This window comes from Triticum aestivum, chromosome 6A (assembly GCF_018294505.1).
Source record: "Triticum aestivum cultivar Chinese Spring chromosome 6A, IWGSC CS RefSeq v2.1, whole genome shotgun sequence".
NCBI lineage: Eukaryota > Viridiplantae > Streptophyta > Magnoliopsida > Poales > Poaceae > Triticum > Triticum aestivum.
This window is the reverse complement of record NC_057809.1, coordinates 164,745,467-164,760,465: the sequence shown is the minus strand read 5'-3', so window position 1 is coordinate 164,760,465 and position 14,999 is coordinate 164,745,467. Positions and strand designations below refer to the sequence as shown.

The window sequence follows — 14,999 nt, the reverse complement described above, 5'->3', positions numbered from 1 at the left end:
TCGTGCGAACGGACGGTCAACCACTTCAATGTGTCGCAACGGCCAGAGTTGGTACCTTGGAAAGCTGCGCCCGCATTGAAGCGGCGTCTCACGAGAGGTTGCGTCGGTCAGCGCCGCCCTCCCGTCCGATCACATCACGTGGCATCAATGTCGGCCGCTGCATGCTCTGAGCTGGCATTGATGCGGTGCGGGAAGTGGCGCGTGCATCGGAAGGAAAGCAAAGAAGAGGCGGGTGGAGTTGTTTGGTGGGCCAGGTTAGTCAGACACGAACGTGACAGCGGTCTGGACGCCCGCAAGGTCCCCCAGTTTGTCTGCGGTTTGCGAGAAAAAACATGTCCGGATCGTCGAGCGGATCGATATACGACCGCGTTGGATGGCAAAACAAGTCTGATCCGAACGGTTGCGGACGATTTGAGGATCGGCGTTGAAGGCCCTAGAATACGTCATCTACCTTAGAATACATCATGCTCTTACGCCTTCTATGTGGAAACGTTCGCCGTGCGCCGTCCAGAACGCAGTCCATATACATTGACTTTTTATTTCCATCGCTGTCTCCCACTCTCTTCCCCCAAAAGTTGAGTGTGACGTACGCTTCCCCCTCCCGTCCCGCACCGAGCATCGGCAGGAGCATTCAGAGTAGCATTCATTCAGGCAAGCAGACAATCACCGCGACAGACGACGAGCAGCAGCACACACCCATAAAACAGAAGCGGCCGTCCAAGCCAAGGCGCCCACAGGACGCCACCAAGAACTCGGAGCCACCTTCCAATCGACCGAGCCCCCTCCATCCCCCGCCGATCTCTCGAGCTCCCCGGCCGCTCCCTCCCGCGGCGGCGCGCAATGGGGGCCGCCGCCGAGGACGCCGTCAGGCAGCTCGGCATCCTCATGGATCAAGGTGCGTGCGTCACTCTCGCCCTCTCTCTCCCCTTCTCCGCTCCAGCATGAGTTCTTTTCGCGATTGTGGCGGCCCCTGACGTGATCTGGTTCTTTGCTTGCAGTGGACGCGCCGCTGAGGAGGACGTTCCAGGTACGGATCTGGCCTGCGTGCACCTGCGGCCAAATCTTGGATCTTGCTACTCATTCTTATGGATTCTCGTAGCTCCTGTCACTGGATCATGGCCTAGATTAGCTATTCTCGGCGCCCTACATTTTTGATCTGATTCGGTGCGGGGGGGAGTGAGCTACTCCGCGTATTCTTCTAAAGCCTGGGATGCCCTAAATCTTTTACTGCAAAATGGGCTATCTCTGAGCCTCTCCTGGTTAATGCCACATGCTAGAGGTATGATCTTGTCAGTCATGATTTGTCAGGTGGGCGGTGTGTTTGGAGAGTAGTGCTTGATCCTTCATCCATGACCGAATAGGCGGGAGTGAAGGTGGTGCACTTCCTATGGGTTGGTGAGACGAGGGTATAGTGGCGCTTTAGCTGTCTAGTGTGCCGACGTTGCATGTTCGATGACGTCCAATTACGATTGCATGGGTTGGCGTTCGTTGGTGGCATCGTGGATCATCCTGTTTTATGCAGCCGATGGATGGTGGCGTTTTGCTGTTCTCAGGTCTACTAAGTGAGCTGAGTTAATGTGGATATACTCGCCAAAACATCATGCCGTTTGCCATCTTATTAGGTCCGCAGTCACCTATCATATACGACGTTTCGACTGCTGTGGCATTATTCCCTTTTTGACCTCTGATGTTCACCGAACTATCTGGACGCATGCACGTTAACAGTGAAGGCGCGGCATTTCAATATGTCTTTCTGCTACCATTTAATTAAATGTCTATAAAATTAAGAGGAAACATGTTACACGTGCGCTAAATCTTGAAGGTAAGCAATGCCAACTTATTTGAAGCGTAATTGTTAGTGTAGTGAAATTGGGATGGCAACACTGCATTGCAATTCAGAACTCATCAGAAGTGCAGAATCAGTTCAATTTGTTGCGGCACCTAGGGATGTGCCGGATTCAACTGAACAATGTCTGATTCTGACCAATCCTGTCCAATTTGCTATTTACCCCTATTAATTTAACATTTTTTGGAAAATAATTTTTTAATACTAGTTATTTTCCAATGAAGTGAAAATAAGACCAAAACCATGATATCCATACTTAATTGGCCCTGCAAGAACACATACTGTTACTTTTGGTAGTACATGTAACTACTACACCAGTAATTTGTATAATCATCAAAGGTGATATAGATATTACTATTTGTCTTTGCATTTTCTTTCTTTTGGTCATTGAAGGCTCATCAAATGTTAATAAATTTGAGTGGCCAAATAAACCAACCTTGAGTTATATTCCTTTTTTGTAGCCCTTTTTGGCTACTGTTGTATTGCAAGAAAATAGCTACCACTAGTGGGGCAGAAATCAGTAAATGACCACTTCTATCTCTATCTGGAAGGTTTAATTCTAGCCTTAGATTTTTATGATTTTCATTGGTGGAACCCAATCACAAATGACTGTCGATATGTTATGTAACAGTAAAAAATATTTTGGTTCATAGAAGAATTATTTTGGAAGTTCCTTATTAGTTTCATAAACCATAATCAGATGAATTGCAGATCAGAATTTCATGCATCTGCAGCTATTTAAATATTTGGAATAAATCACTTTTATCAGTGGTTGCGGAGGTTTGTAAACATATCTTGTTTATTTCAGAATGTGCACCAAGGCCACCCTAGAGAAACAATGTTGCGCTTTCTCAAGGCTAGAGAATGGAATGTTTCCAAGGCTCATAAAATGGTAGTCTTTCTCATATTTTCTCATCCAATAAAGGAACAGATAAATTATATTCTTAAGGTTATTAACTGCTTAATTGGGTTTGAATATTGTTTCTGCAGCTTGTAGATTCTTTGAATTGGAGGATTGAAAATGAAATTGATAGTGTATTGGAGGTGAGTAATCCTTATGGGTTATAATAATAATCCTGTTAGCACTAAGATCTTACTAGCATGGCAGGATCTCTTATCCGTATACAATTTCAGGCTCTATCTTATTTCATGTATTCTGTTAATCACTAATCTCTGACTACATTGGACATGTACAGAGACCTATACTCCCAGTAGATTTATACAGATCAATACGTGATTCACAACTTGTTGGACTCTCAGGATACACCAAGGAGGTATAGCTATCTACTAACACTAGTAATATGTTTCTTATCCTGAATAATTGATCATGAATTCATGATGCAACTACTTGTTTACATGCATGTTTGTGTGCAAGAAAATGGGCACACCCTTTTAGCTGTTAGTGTTCTAGGTCACGTCTACCGGTTAATCAAATTATTTTTATTGACAAATGAACGGATACTACTGAACAAAGTTGGCAGAATTGAAGAGGTTAATGTTTATTTTTGTTGATCTGCAATCTTCCACAGAATGTTGTCCCAGTCAGAGCTGCAAAGTTGTGAGTTGTGACGGACCTTCTAGCTAGGAAGAGCCCAAGGGACTGTTAGTGTTTAGCAAACTATGACATAAGCTTAGGTATGGTTAAGTTCAAAAATAAAGCATGGCGCTTTAGGATATCTCTTGCTTGAAGCTGTGATTATTGCTGCTGGCTTAATATTCCTTTATTATTAAGACATGCTGGGGGTTAGGGCATGTTCCTCATTTATTTCTGTGTCATTGTCCGTTCCCACTAAATGTGTCATCCTGTAGGACAACATCAGATAATGTTCTTTGACTTCTTGTAACACACCATCAAAGAGTTATTGGCCCTTTCACCGAATGGGTCTGAAATTTCATGAATTAGTTATGCTGTTGCTTGCTATGTGTTACCCAAGTCTCTGCCCATTAATGTTTTTTTTAACTAGCCCACCAAAAAATTACTGGTAGTGTGGTTGTTAATAAACCCAGCTAAATGCTTGTGCGCTGCTACGGATTTATTATATATTATCAGTTGTTTAAATGCTTGTGCCACCAGTCCTTGAGCTCGTATAAAATAGTTTATCTCAAAATGTAAGCCCAATCAACCATATGTACTGCATAGAGTGGTTGACAACGTATGTAATATGAACGAACCGCCACCAATTTAGATTTTTATAATACTACTCCCTCCGTCCCATAATATAAGAGCATTTTTGACGAGTAGTAAAGAAAGGATTTAGGCCCTGTTCGGTACCACTCCGCTCCACAACTCCGGGAGCGGAGTTGGTGGAGCTGCAGTTCAAAATGTAGGAGTTGCGGTTCAAAATGTAGGAGTTGCGGTTTCCCCGCTCCGCAGATTCCGGGAGCGGTTGATTACCGAACAGAGCCTTAGTTGAGTTTTAGACTCCTAATAATTTGTTTTGATTTTTTCTCTCTTGTTGGCAGGGTCTTCCAGTTTTTGGCATTGGTGTTGGTCAGAGCACATATGACAAAGCTTCGGTACTTTCTCAGATGCTTACTACTCCGTATTTGTTAAGTAGGCTACGACAAAAACTATGAAACTTGATAGTTTTCACCTTCCATAGTGTAGACTAGATACCGTTTTGAGGTTCATGTAACTTAAGTATATTTGTTGGGTATTAAAATGATATGATCCCTGTTTAGTGGTTGACATAGTTATATCTTACTGCCAATACCTTGTTATTGAAGTAATGCGTACCTCTTTTATGGGATCAACTAATCAACCAACTTATGCTAGTTCTGGAGTACCATTTCCCCATTTTGTCAACTGAAGTTGATCTGTTTCCTTTTCAGGTGCACTACTATGTGCAATCTCATATTCAGATTAACGAATACCGTGATCGCATAATTTTGGTAAGTGTCGAGCTAAATGCTCAAATCTTAATTTTTATGTTAACACACATCCTTCTTCTTATGTTTGTTCACATCACACTTAGCCCATGTTGACGGAAAAGTTTGGACGCCCGATCACCACTTGCGTTAAAGTTCTCGACATGACTGGTTTAAAGTTGTCAGCACTGAGCCAAATGAAGGTACATATTATTATAGTCTTCTCAAAATGGTTTTCTTCTCTGAGCAAGTATAACATTATCCTTGTCCTATACATGAATGGACTTAAATGCTGCTGAAATAAGCATGTTTTAATGCATCAAGGGATATGACCACACTGGTACTCAAGTTTTACCTTACCACGTTAAATTTTTAGAGGAATTACTCTTAAATCTTGGATGTTTACCTGTCTACCGTAGAGGTCAACACAGTCTAGCATAAAAAAAACTAACATAAATGTTAATACTAATATTACAGGACAAGTTGTTGTTTTTGTGCTGTAAGACAATAAGTTTTGGGAACCAGCACAACCCTCTAGGGGTGGCTTATCTCATTATATATAATGGTTGTGTTACAATACGTACAATATACGTACATAGGTACAGAAGCTATACATAGTCTAACACCCTCCCTCAATCTTAGCCACTTTCTAAAGAACTGAGAAGGGTAAGATTGCGCCTACAAGCTTCAAACTGTGGCAGTGGTAAAGGCTTAGTGAAGATGTCTGCAAGTTGATCCTTAGATGAGATAAACTTGATCTGGAGTTGCTTCTGTGATACACGTTCCCGTACAAAGTGATAGTCAACTTCAATGTGTTTCGTTCGGGCATGAAATACTGGATTTGCAGAAAGGTATGTAGCACCGATGTTATCACACCAAAGAATAGGAGGCTGTGGTTGAGACAAACCCAACTCCTGAAGCAAAGACTGCACCCAAATAATCTCTGCAGTAGCATTCGCCACAACCTTGTACTCAGCTTCAGTACTGCTACGTGACACAGTAGCCTGTTTCCGAGCACTTCAGGCGATCAAATTAGAGCCAAAGAATACTGCATAACCCCCCGTGGATCGCCTGTCATCTGGGCTACCAGCCCAATCTGCATCAGAGAAGGCCGAAAGGACCCGAGAGGAAGTCGGCCGAATATGCATACCAAATGTCAGGGTAAACTGAACATAACGAAGAATGCGTTTAACAGCAGCCCAATGAGTATCTCTGGGAGCCTGAAGATACTGACAAACCCTGTTAACAGCATAAGAGATATATGGTCTTGTGATCGTCAAGTACTGAAGTCCACCAACAATGCTCCTGTACTCTGTGGCATCCGCAGGAGACAAAAGCTCACCATCAACAGCTGTTAGCTTGTCGGTAGACGACATGGGTGTGGTGGTCGGTTTGCACTTCAGCATGCCGGCTCTTTGTAACAACTCCAAGGAGTACTTCTTCTGCGTAAGGACAAGACCAGTAGCACGAGAAGTGACCTCAACTCCAAGAAAGTAGTGAAGCTTCCCAAGATCTTTGACCGCAAAATCAGCACCAAGAGAGCAGACAAGAGCATCAGCAGCATACTGAGAAGAGCTGACAAGGATAATATCATCGACATAGACCAAAAGATACATAGTGACTTCTGGCTTCTGTAGAAGAAATAATGAAGTGTCAGCAGTGGATGGCACAAACCCATGAGCACGAAGGGCAGAGGCAAGGCGGGCATGCCAGGCACGAGGAGCTTGCTTCAAACCATATAATGCTTTGGAAAGACGACAGATATAGTCAGGACGATCAGGATCAGAGAAACCAGGCGGCTGTTTCATATAAACCTCTTCCTCCAAAAATCCATGTAGAAAAGCATTCTGCACATCAAGTTGATGAAGTGATCAACCACGAGAAACAACAATGGAGAGAAGAAGCCGAATAGTGGTAGGCTTGACGACAGGACTGAAGGTGTCCTCATAGTCAAGACCATGAAGCTGTCGAAAGCCGCGAGCAACAAGTCGCGCTTTGTAACGCTCAATAGATCCATCCGAATGCTTCTTCACTTTGAATACCCATTTTGAGTCAATAACATTTACCCGTGGTGGTGGAGGAACGAGAGTCCATGTCTTGTTACGAAGAAGAGCATGAAACTCCTGCTCCATAGCCTCTCGCCAATGTGGAATGCGCAGGGCAGCCTGATATGAGCGAGGCTCAGAAGATGGATCCGCAACAGCAGCAGCCAAACAAGCAGCCAACCAAGCAACCGTACCATCCGTACGTTCCTTAGGTTTGAAAATGCCACTGCGACTGCGTGTATGTGGTCGAGACACAGGAACCACCGAGGTCGACGGAGCAGCCTGCAACGGGCTGGAGGACGGCGATGTTGATGAGTCAGCCGGTGACGAGGAGCCAGTCGCGGTAGCCTCGGACTCGGTCGGCGAAGAAGGCCGGCCCACCGGCGAAACTGGCAGAACAGACGAAGCAGCTGGCGACTCCGGCATCACAGACCGGGCCGATGGCGAGCTCGGCATAGTGGGCTGTGGCGCGGCCGTTGTCGCGGGCCGATCCGCTGATGAAGGCGACGTGAGGACCCGAGCCGCGGGCGAAGACGGCGTGACGGGCCGAGCCGCGGGCGACTCGGCGGCCGCTGGCGAAAAAGGCCGAGCCGCTGGAGACTCGGCGATCGCTGGCGTAGCGGACCGAGCAGTGGAGATGCTCGGCGCGACGGGCTCGTCGGGTGACCATGCATGGGCACGCGAATCGATGCCATGCAACATAGGGCGATCGACGTGCCCACCAGAAGACGACGATGATGATGGTGAATCCTCCAACAGCTCCAAACGAGCTCCACGTCCGGTTCCTGCACCATGGTTAGGTAACAGCAAAGGAGAGTATGCAACATCATCAAATTGGTCAGAAGCAACAGAGGATGAATGCAGGGATGGTGGTTCGACAGTGGACACAGGAAGGTTGGCAAAGGGAAAAACATGCTCATCAAACACGACGTCCCGAGATATATAGACACGATTAGTGGGAACATGAAGACATTTGTAACCTTTATGAAGAGAGCTATAGCCAAGAAAAACACACTTCTTAGAACGAAACTCAAGCTTGCGCTTGTTATATGGACGAAGATGCGGCCAGCAAGCACACCCAAATACCTTGAGAAAGGTATAATCAGGTTGTTCATTAAGGAGAACGGTTGATGAGAAAGCATGCAGTGGTGAAAGCATTACTCCAAAACCGAAACGGAACAGATGCATGGGCCAAAAGAGTAAGACCAACTTCAACAATATGACGATGCTTACGTTCGACTGAACCATTCTGCTGATGTGTATGTGGACATGCTAAACGATGAGCTATCCCAAGCGACTGAAAGAAGGAGTTGAGGTTGCGATACTCGCCTCCCCAGTCCGACTGGACATGAACAATTTTGTGCTTGAGAAGACGTTCAACATGTTTTTGAAACTGAACAAAAATATCAAACACATCAGATTTGCGTTTAATAAGGTAAAGTCAGGTAAAGCGACTATAAGCATCAACGAAACTGATATAGTAATTATGACTACTGACAGAAGTCTGAGCAGGACCCCATACATCTGAAAACACAAGTTCTAAAGGATGTTTCACCTTACGACTGGACTCCGAAAAAGGAAGTTGATGACTCTTCCCCTGCTGACAAGCATCACACACTGCTACATCTTTATTACTAGACAAACTAGGAAGCTCATGACGACGCAAAATATGACGGACAATAGGTGTGGCCGGGTGACCAAGACGAGCATGCCACTGTGACGGAGAAACCCGAACTCCACTGAAAACGCGAGCGACGCCAGGATGCTCCAGACGGTAGAGGCCCTGGCACAACCGCCCACTAAGAAGAATGTCCCTCGTGCCCCGATCCTTAATAAAAAGATCAAAAGGGTGAAATTCACAAAGCACATTATTATCACGTGTTAGTTTAGGAACTGAAAGAAGATTACGTGTCACAGAGGGAACTCGAAGAACATTGCGAAGCTGAAGACTCCTATTGGCATGTCTAGTGAGAATAGATGCTTGACCAATATGAGAGATGTGCATACCTGCTCCATTGGCGGTGTGGATCTTGTCGGAGCCATGATAGGGTTCACGAGTGTGAAGCTTCCCCATCTCGCTGGTCAGATGCTCTGTCGCCCCAGAGTCCATGTACCAGTGTGGATCGATGGAGTAGGACTGAGTGTGTCCCTGTTGCTTCTGCGGCGCGGGACGATCAGCCATGGCGACCTGACGGGCATTGTTGCGTGTATCTTTGCCGTCATTGCCAAGACCAAGAAAGCTTCGCTGAAAGCGCTTATGACACTTGGAGGCCCAGTGCCCATCGCGGCCACAAAGCTGACACACACGTGGACCGCCAGCCCCCGGTAAGGTCGCAGTAGGTGGGGGGACCGAGGCGGGCGACTGTGGCAACCCCAAGGGAGACCGGGGTGATGAAGAAGAGCGGCCACCCTTGGTGGCGACGTTGGCCGAGAGGGAGCCAATGCCCCTGGTGCGGCGAGTCTCGACCCGTTGCTCAGTGAGAAGAAGCCGAGAGAAAACCTCGTGTGCCAACATGGGTGTCGAGTTGCCCCGCTCGTTGATGATCTCGACTAAGGCATCATACTTCTCATCAAGACCATTGACAATAAACGAGTTGAACTCGGAGTCGGTGAGGGGCTGTCCAATGGAGGCCAATGTGTCGGCGAGGCCCTTGACCTTGTTGTAGAACTCAGTGGCAGTGGAGTCAAGCTTCTGACACTCTCCAAGCTGACGACGGAGTGCAGAGACACGAGCCTGGGACTGCGCTGCAAAGGTGCGCTCAAGGATGGTCCAGGCCTCATGAGACGTCTTCGCGAAGACAACAAGGCCGGCAACTGCCGGCGAGAGCGACCCCTGGATGGAGGAAAGGTTCGCCTGGTCCTGCCCCGTCCAGACGCGATGGGCCGGATTGTAAACCGGACCGTGCACGCTGTCTACCAGCGCGGGTGGGCAGGGAAGCGATCCGTCGACGTAGCCTAGCAAGTAGTGACTCCCCAAGAGCGGGAGAACCTGCGCACGCCAGAAGATGTAGTTGTCGGCGGAGAGCTTGATGGTGATGAGATGACCGAAGTGAAACGGCGGCGAAGACGATCCCATCGAGGAGGCTGCCTGGGGTGCAAACACCATGGAGGCAGCCGGAGGCACCGAAGCCGATGCGGGAGGAGGCGGGACCGCAGCCAGGGCGGGCGCCGCAAAGCTCGCGGCCTGTGCGGACGCCGCAAGGCCCGCGGCCGGGGCGGACGCCGCCAACCCCACCAGCGGGGCGGTGTGATCCGCTTGCGGCAGGAGCGGCGGGACGACGCCTGCGGAGTCCGCAGCGGACGGCGGCGCCGCGGTGTGGACCACGAGGTCACGCCCGAGCGAGGGCGCCGGCGGCGTGGAGAAGACGGAGCCGATGCTCCTTGTCCCGATCGGAGCCGGAACGGAGACGGCATCGAGCGGGAGGTTGAGCAGAGCCGCAAGAGAGGCCGGGAGGAAGCCCGCAGCAGTGGAACCGGTGGTGGCGGCGCTCGACATGGCGGCGGCGCGATCGGTGGCGCGGCGGCGGCGGTGAAGGCGGCGGCGGCTGCGGCGGCGGTGCGGGTATTAGGGTTTAGAAGCGGAAGCGATCGTAACCTAGCGTGATACCATGTAAGACAATAAGTTTTGGGAACCAGCACAACCCTCTAGGGGTGGCTTATCTCATTATATATAATGGTTGTGTTACAATATGTACAATATACGTACATAGGTACAGAAGCTATACATAGTCTAACATGTGCCATAATATTTATTTTTCTGGTAAAATTGCAGAGTGGTCATTACTTGTGTTGCTTATGTGTTATGGTGAGCTAGCGTGACATTTTTGCTGTTGTTTGGATTACAGATGCTGAGTTCAATATCAACTGTTGATGATCTGAACTACCCTGAAAAGTCAGAGACATATTACATAGTTAATGTTCCATATATATTCTCTGCATGCTGGAAGGTACAATGATTTTTCCATCAAAAGGCCGTCCTCAGATTGTATCAGCAAATTTTGTAGTGAATGCTAACTGTCATTTCATTTGAGCATACTGGTAGGTTGTGAAGCCCCTATTGCAGGAGAGGACAAAAAAGAAGGTTAAAGTTTTGAGTGGTTGTGGGAGAGATGAACTTCTAAAGGTATTTTTTAGTTATTACTTTGTTACTCTCTCGTATTGTTGTCTTTGCATAGATTCTTAACCGCTGAGTAAAATATTACTACTACTGCAAATATAGGTACCACCAACATGGTGGTGGAGAAGAAAACATTACCTTTGTGTAGCATTTATTTTGTCTGAAATCCAAAGTTAGAGTGACATGTCCCTTGCTCAAATTGTGTAGATTATGGACTACTCAGCTCTCCCCCATTTCTGCCGACGAGAGGGATCAGGCTCATCCAAGCATTCATCTTCCAACGCCGACGATTGCTTCTCCCCTGACCATCCTTTCCACAAAGAGCTCTACGAGCTCACCAACCAGCAATCGTCGCACAAGGAGCTCCTCAAGATGGGATCATTGCATGTGAGCATCCCGGAGCCCGACCCAAACGATGCGAAGATCGTGGAGGTGATCCAGGCCGAGTTCCACAAGATGGGGGAGCAGAATGGGTCGACCAACGGCCACAAGGTTTGACGCTGCGCCACCACCGAAGACGGCCATATGCATGCGGAGCACCTTAACCAATGCAAGCCACCTCCGATGAAACTGACGATTTAACCTGTCCATGTTGGTTGTATCCCCCCCGGCCCCCTGGGGGGATAATAGTAGCGAAGGCTCCGTGATGCATAGGGTGATGCCGGCCTGGGATCATAGCTGGAAGAGATGAACCGGACAGTGTATATTCATTAGCATAGAACCTGCATATGTTAAACTGGTACTGGTACTATAACAAGATCCATGGATGATGGATGTTTATTATGACAGCTTGTAAGCTTCAGCGCAGTTCTGCAAACATGAGGTGGGAGGATGAGCAGGGTAGGATAGGATGGGACCTAGCACGAAGCAGCGGCGGAGCAACGCCGTGGTGGGCTCACGCCCGGTTCTGAGCCCGCTTGCTCTCCGGGTCTCCGCAGATGGCTCCGCGCGCGTCGTCGGCGATGTGCGTTGGAGCGCGGGGCGATTGGCTTGGGACGGAACGGGAACGTATGCGTGCGTGCGTGGCAAAGGGGAAAACCGCTTTGGCAGCAACAAACGCGTGAGGTCCAGATGTAACCATCTTCGACGATCCCCTCATCGTCCCGGTATGGTAGGCGTCTCAGTTTTTCTTCTTCTTCTTCCGGAGCTCAGGCCGTTTTTCTACCCGGAGCCGGAGGCCGAGGAAGCCCGGCCATGGCCTGGCCACGCCGGCCCTTCTTCACTGAAATCTCTAGCTAGACCCGTTAATTCGTTTTACCCATTTGTTCACTTTTGTAAGTCGTTTAAGACAGCTGAAATTGAACTGTTTTAGATGATATTTAAATGTCTAAAAGTTCTTACAAAAGTGAACGGAGGGAGTAAAAAAATTCTCTCGCTAGAAGCGCTTGGTCGCATGGGTCTCCGAACCCTCATGCAATGCAAGCTCCATCGCGCCCCGCACCAGTTAATCTCCCTTCTTCTTCTTCTTCTTCTTCTTCTTCTTCTTCTTCCAAACCTAGCCGTCCGAAACGATGGCTCTATTCGATCTGAATCAACCCATCCACTGGGACTGGGAGTGTGAGGAGATACAAGAGTACGGACGAGCTGATGGCGCCGGCCATAGAAGAGATGGGGCGGACGGACAAGGTGCGGACCATGGAGACTTTGCCAGCCACGGAGGCAGTCGCTCGGACATCCACGGCTACCACGAAGGGGGCGGTGGAGGAGTTCACTCGGACGCCGGCCGGTGGCAACGGTGGGGGCGGCGGAGGTGATGTGGGCGGCAGCGGCCGAGGCTTCGACTTGAGTAAGTTGTTCATGTTCTTGCAGTTGTACTCCATTGCCGGACGTTGAATAGACCAAGAATATATAGTTCACACTTATCAGTTAGGGTTTGTGCACTTCTGTTTAGTATCTTGGTTGTGCATGCCATACATGTCCATCTCCTTCATGATTTCTTAGCTTCAAATAGATTTTCTTCGTAAAATCACGAATTCAGTTTGTATTTGTTTGTCTGTGTTGTACAACGTACTTTGGATGGTGCAATTGACGGAAAATGTTACTAGTATCTTTGAAACAATTTGTTAGTTTAGTATTTTATGCTCCATGATCTCGGCTCATACTCACATAGTTGCACTTCTATTGTTCACATCATTTATGCCCCATGCATGACGCTACTGCTGTATACACCATTTCTGAATATGATTTATAGCAGGATTAGTTTTTGCCCACTTATTGATGTTTAATTAATTGCACACTGTCGGATAATATGTGTAGCACATTTGATTTTATATACCCAAATATGCATAGAGTATTGATCACAACACATGTATCAATTAATATGAACTGTACTAGAATTACTTTTGGTAGAATTATGATGCCTATAATTGTAATCTAGCTTGTGCTTCCATTCTGTAGAATTACTTCACAACGCAGTACACCGACGACGAACGCCGTCACATATACAGCATGCTTTTAGGAGTACATAGGAATGCTGGTGCCTGGTGGCATTATGAAGCGTGGAGTGGCGCATATGGACGATCGGGCGCTGCGTGGTGGAATACATGCCGTGGCGAGCAAGAGGCCTAAGAACTGCGGCCGCAGGCGGGTGGAGCTTGACCCTGACGCTTTACGTGGGCTGCCCCTGGATGGACGCATGACGATTCGAGAGCTAGCCGAGGCCTTGGGTATGAAGAAGAGCACTCTGTTCCGGCGGCTGAAAGAAGGTAAACTGAGGCGACACAGCGAATGATCTCATCAAGCCTACTGCGAGGGACGACAGGAAAAATGTCCCATGTTTGTTTCTGCCTGTCCATGCCAAGGGGCAAGCATACCTAAGAATTCCTGTGTAATACTAGTATAACTCTGGAATTAATATATGCTTTACGTGGTATCACATCGCTTGACGACGTTATTACTGTATCAGACGGGGCATGAAGCTTCGCTTATGGTGTCAGTAACGAACAAAAATATGTAAGGACTCGATCAGCTTAGTCTTTCTCTCACAAGATGGATTATACGGCGATAGCGCGAGGGCCCAGGAGGCTAGTCCCTGTGGACGGCCAGATGGTTTTGGAAGTGATCCTCCAAAGCAATGGAGGGACTAGCGTATTATGATCCTGGTATAATTTCGGTTCACGTCTTCTCTGCTACCGTTATATTAAGGGTGGTTGCTTTTTTTCACCTACAATTTAACAATTTTTTTCATCTTCCATTTTCTCTTTTGCTTTTTCCCCTTTCACTGTACAATTTAACAATTTTTTCGTCTTCCATTTTCTCTATCCAATTTGCATCCAGTGCACAACAAGATCCCTCCTACATTCTTTCCCCCCTTGCCACTAGTGAGAAACTTCTCAAATTAAGAATGTTTGTCCCCTTCTTTGCTTACGAAGGTTAATATCATGTCAAGAACCTGTAGAGCTATCTACTATGTAAAAGAGAACCTTAACATCACGTTGCTTTGTGACACTTATACTACGAGGAACTTTGTCCAAACCGACGACTCCAAAAAGAAAACAGTAAGGAAGGCTCGACTTTGATGACATCGGCAATGACCTCCTCGTGAAGATGTCGATGATGTAGTCATAGGGCTCGGCTTTAATGACGTCGGCAATGACCTCCAAGTGAAGATGTCGGTGATGTAGTCACAACGCTCGGCTTGGATGACATCGGCAATGACCTCCATAGACGGGCCAAGTCCTGTTCCAGCACCACCGAGATAGCAGCCAGGTGCGGTTGGACGGGTATCACCTCCGACGCCATGTCGATGTAATAAAACCCGCCATCGACCCCATAACCCGAAAACTCCCTCTACGGGGCAACATGGGGGCACCGTGCACTAGGAGCGAAAATGGCTCACAATGCCGCAGTTGAAGCACAATTGTCGCATGACTTCCCACGGGGCGCCGACCAAGCAGGCAGGGGGTGTAGGCAGGGAACCGTGTTGGCTCCCCCCTCCCTGGAAGAATCGTGATTCTATAGAAATCTTGTCTTTTACATGTCCCTTTGGGTATTTCAAAGAAGGATAATACAAACACTCACAAGCCACTAAGGAGTTCTGCATGAAGAATGGGATGGTGCCTGACTTTAGGCCAATTAACCTCGTACATGGGGCTATGAAAAATCTTCGAGAAGGTGCTTGCTT

The 14,999-nt window shown here is 47.7% G+C and overlaps 1 protein-coding gene across 1 annotated transcript; it reads left to right on the top strand.

The window, feature by feature from the left end:
- Window positions 1-611: 611 nt before the first annotated feature.
- Window positions 612-11,664, top strand: LOC123132635 (phosphatidylinositol/phosphatidylcholine transfer protein SFH2). Its single transcript, XM_044552471.1, has 11 exons — window positions 612-895; window positions 999-1,027; window positions 2,655-2,738; window positions 2,837-2,890; window positions 3,043-3,120; window positions 4,310-4,363; window positions 4,679-4,738; window positions 4,822-4,917; window positions 10,605-10,706; window positions 10,802-10,882; window positions 11,084-11,664. Exons 1-11 carry the CDS (start codon window positions 841-843, stop codon window positions 11,372-11,374), a joined length of 984 nt encoding a protein of 327 aa, XP_044408406.1. The 5' UTR covers window positions 612-840; the 3' UTR covers window positions 11,375-11,664.
- Window positions 11,665-14,999: the final 3,335 nt, after the last annotated feature.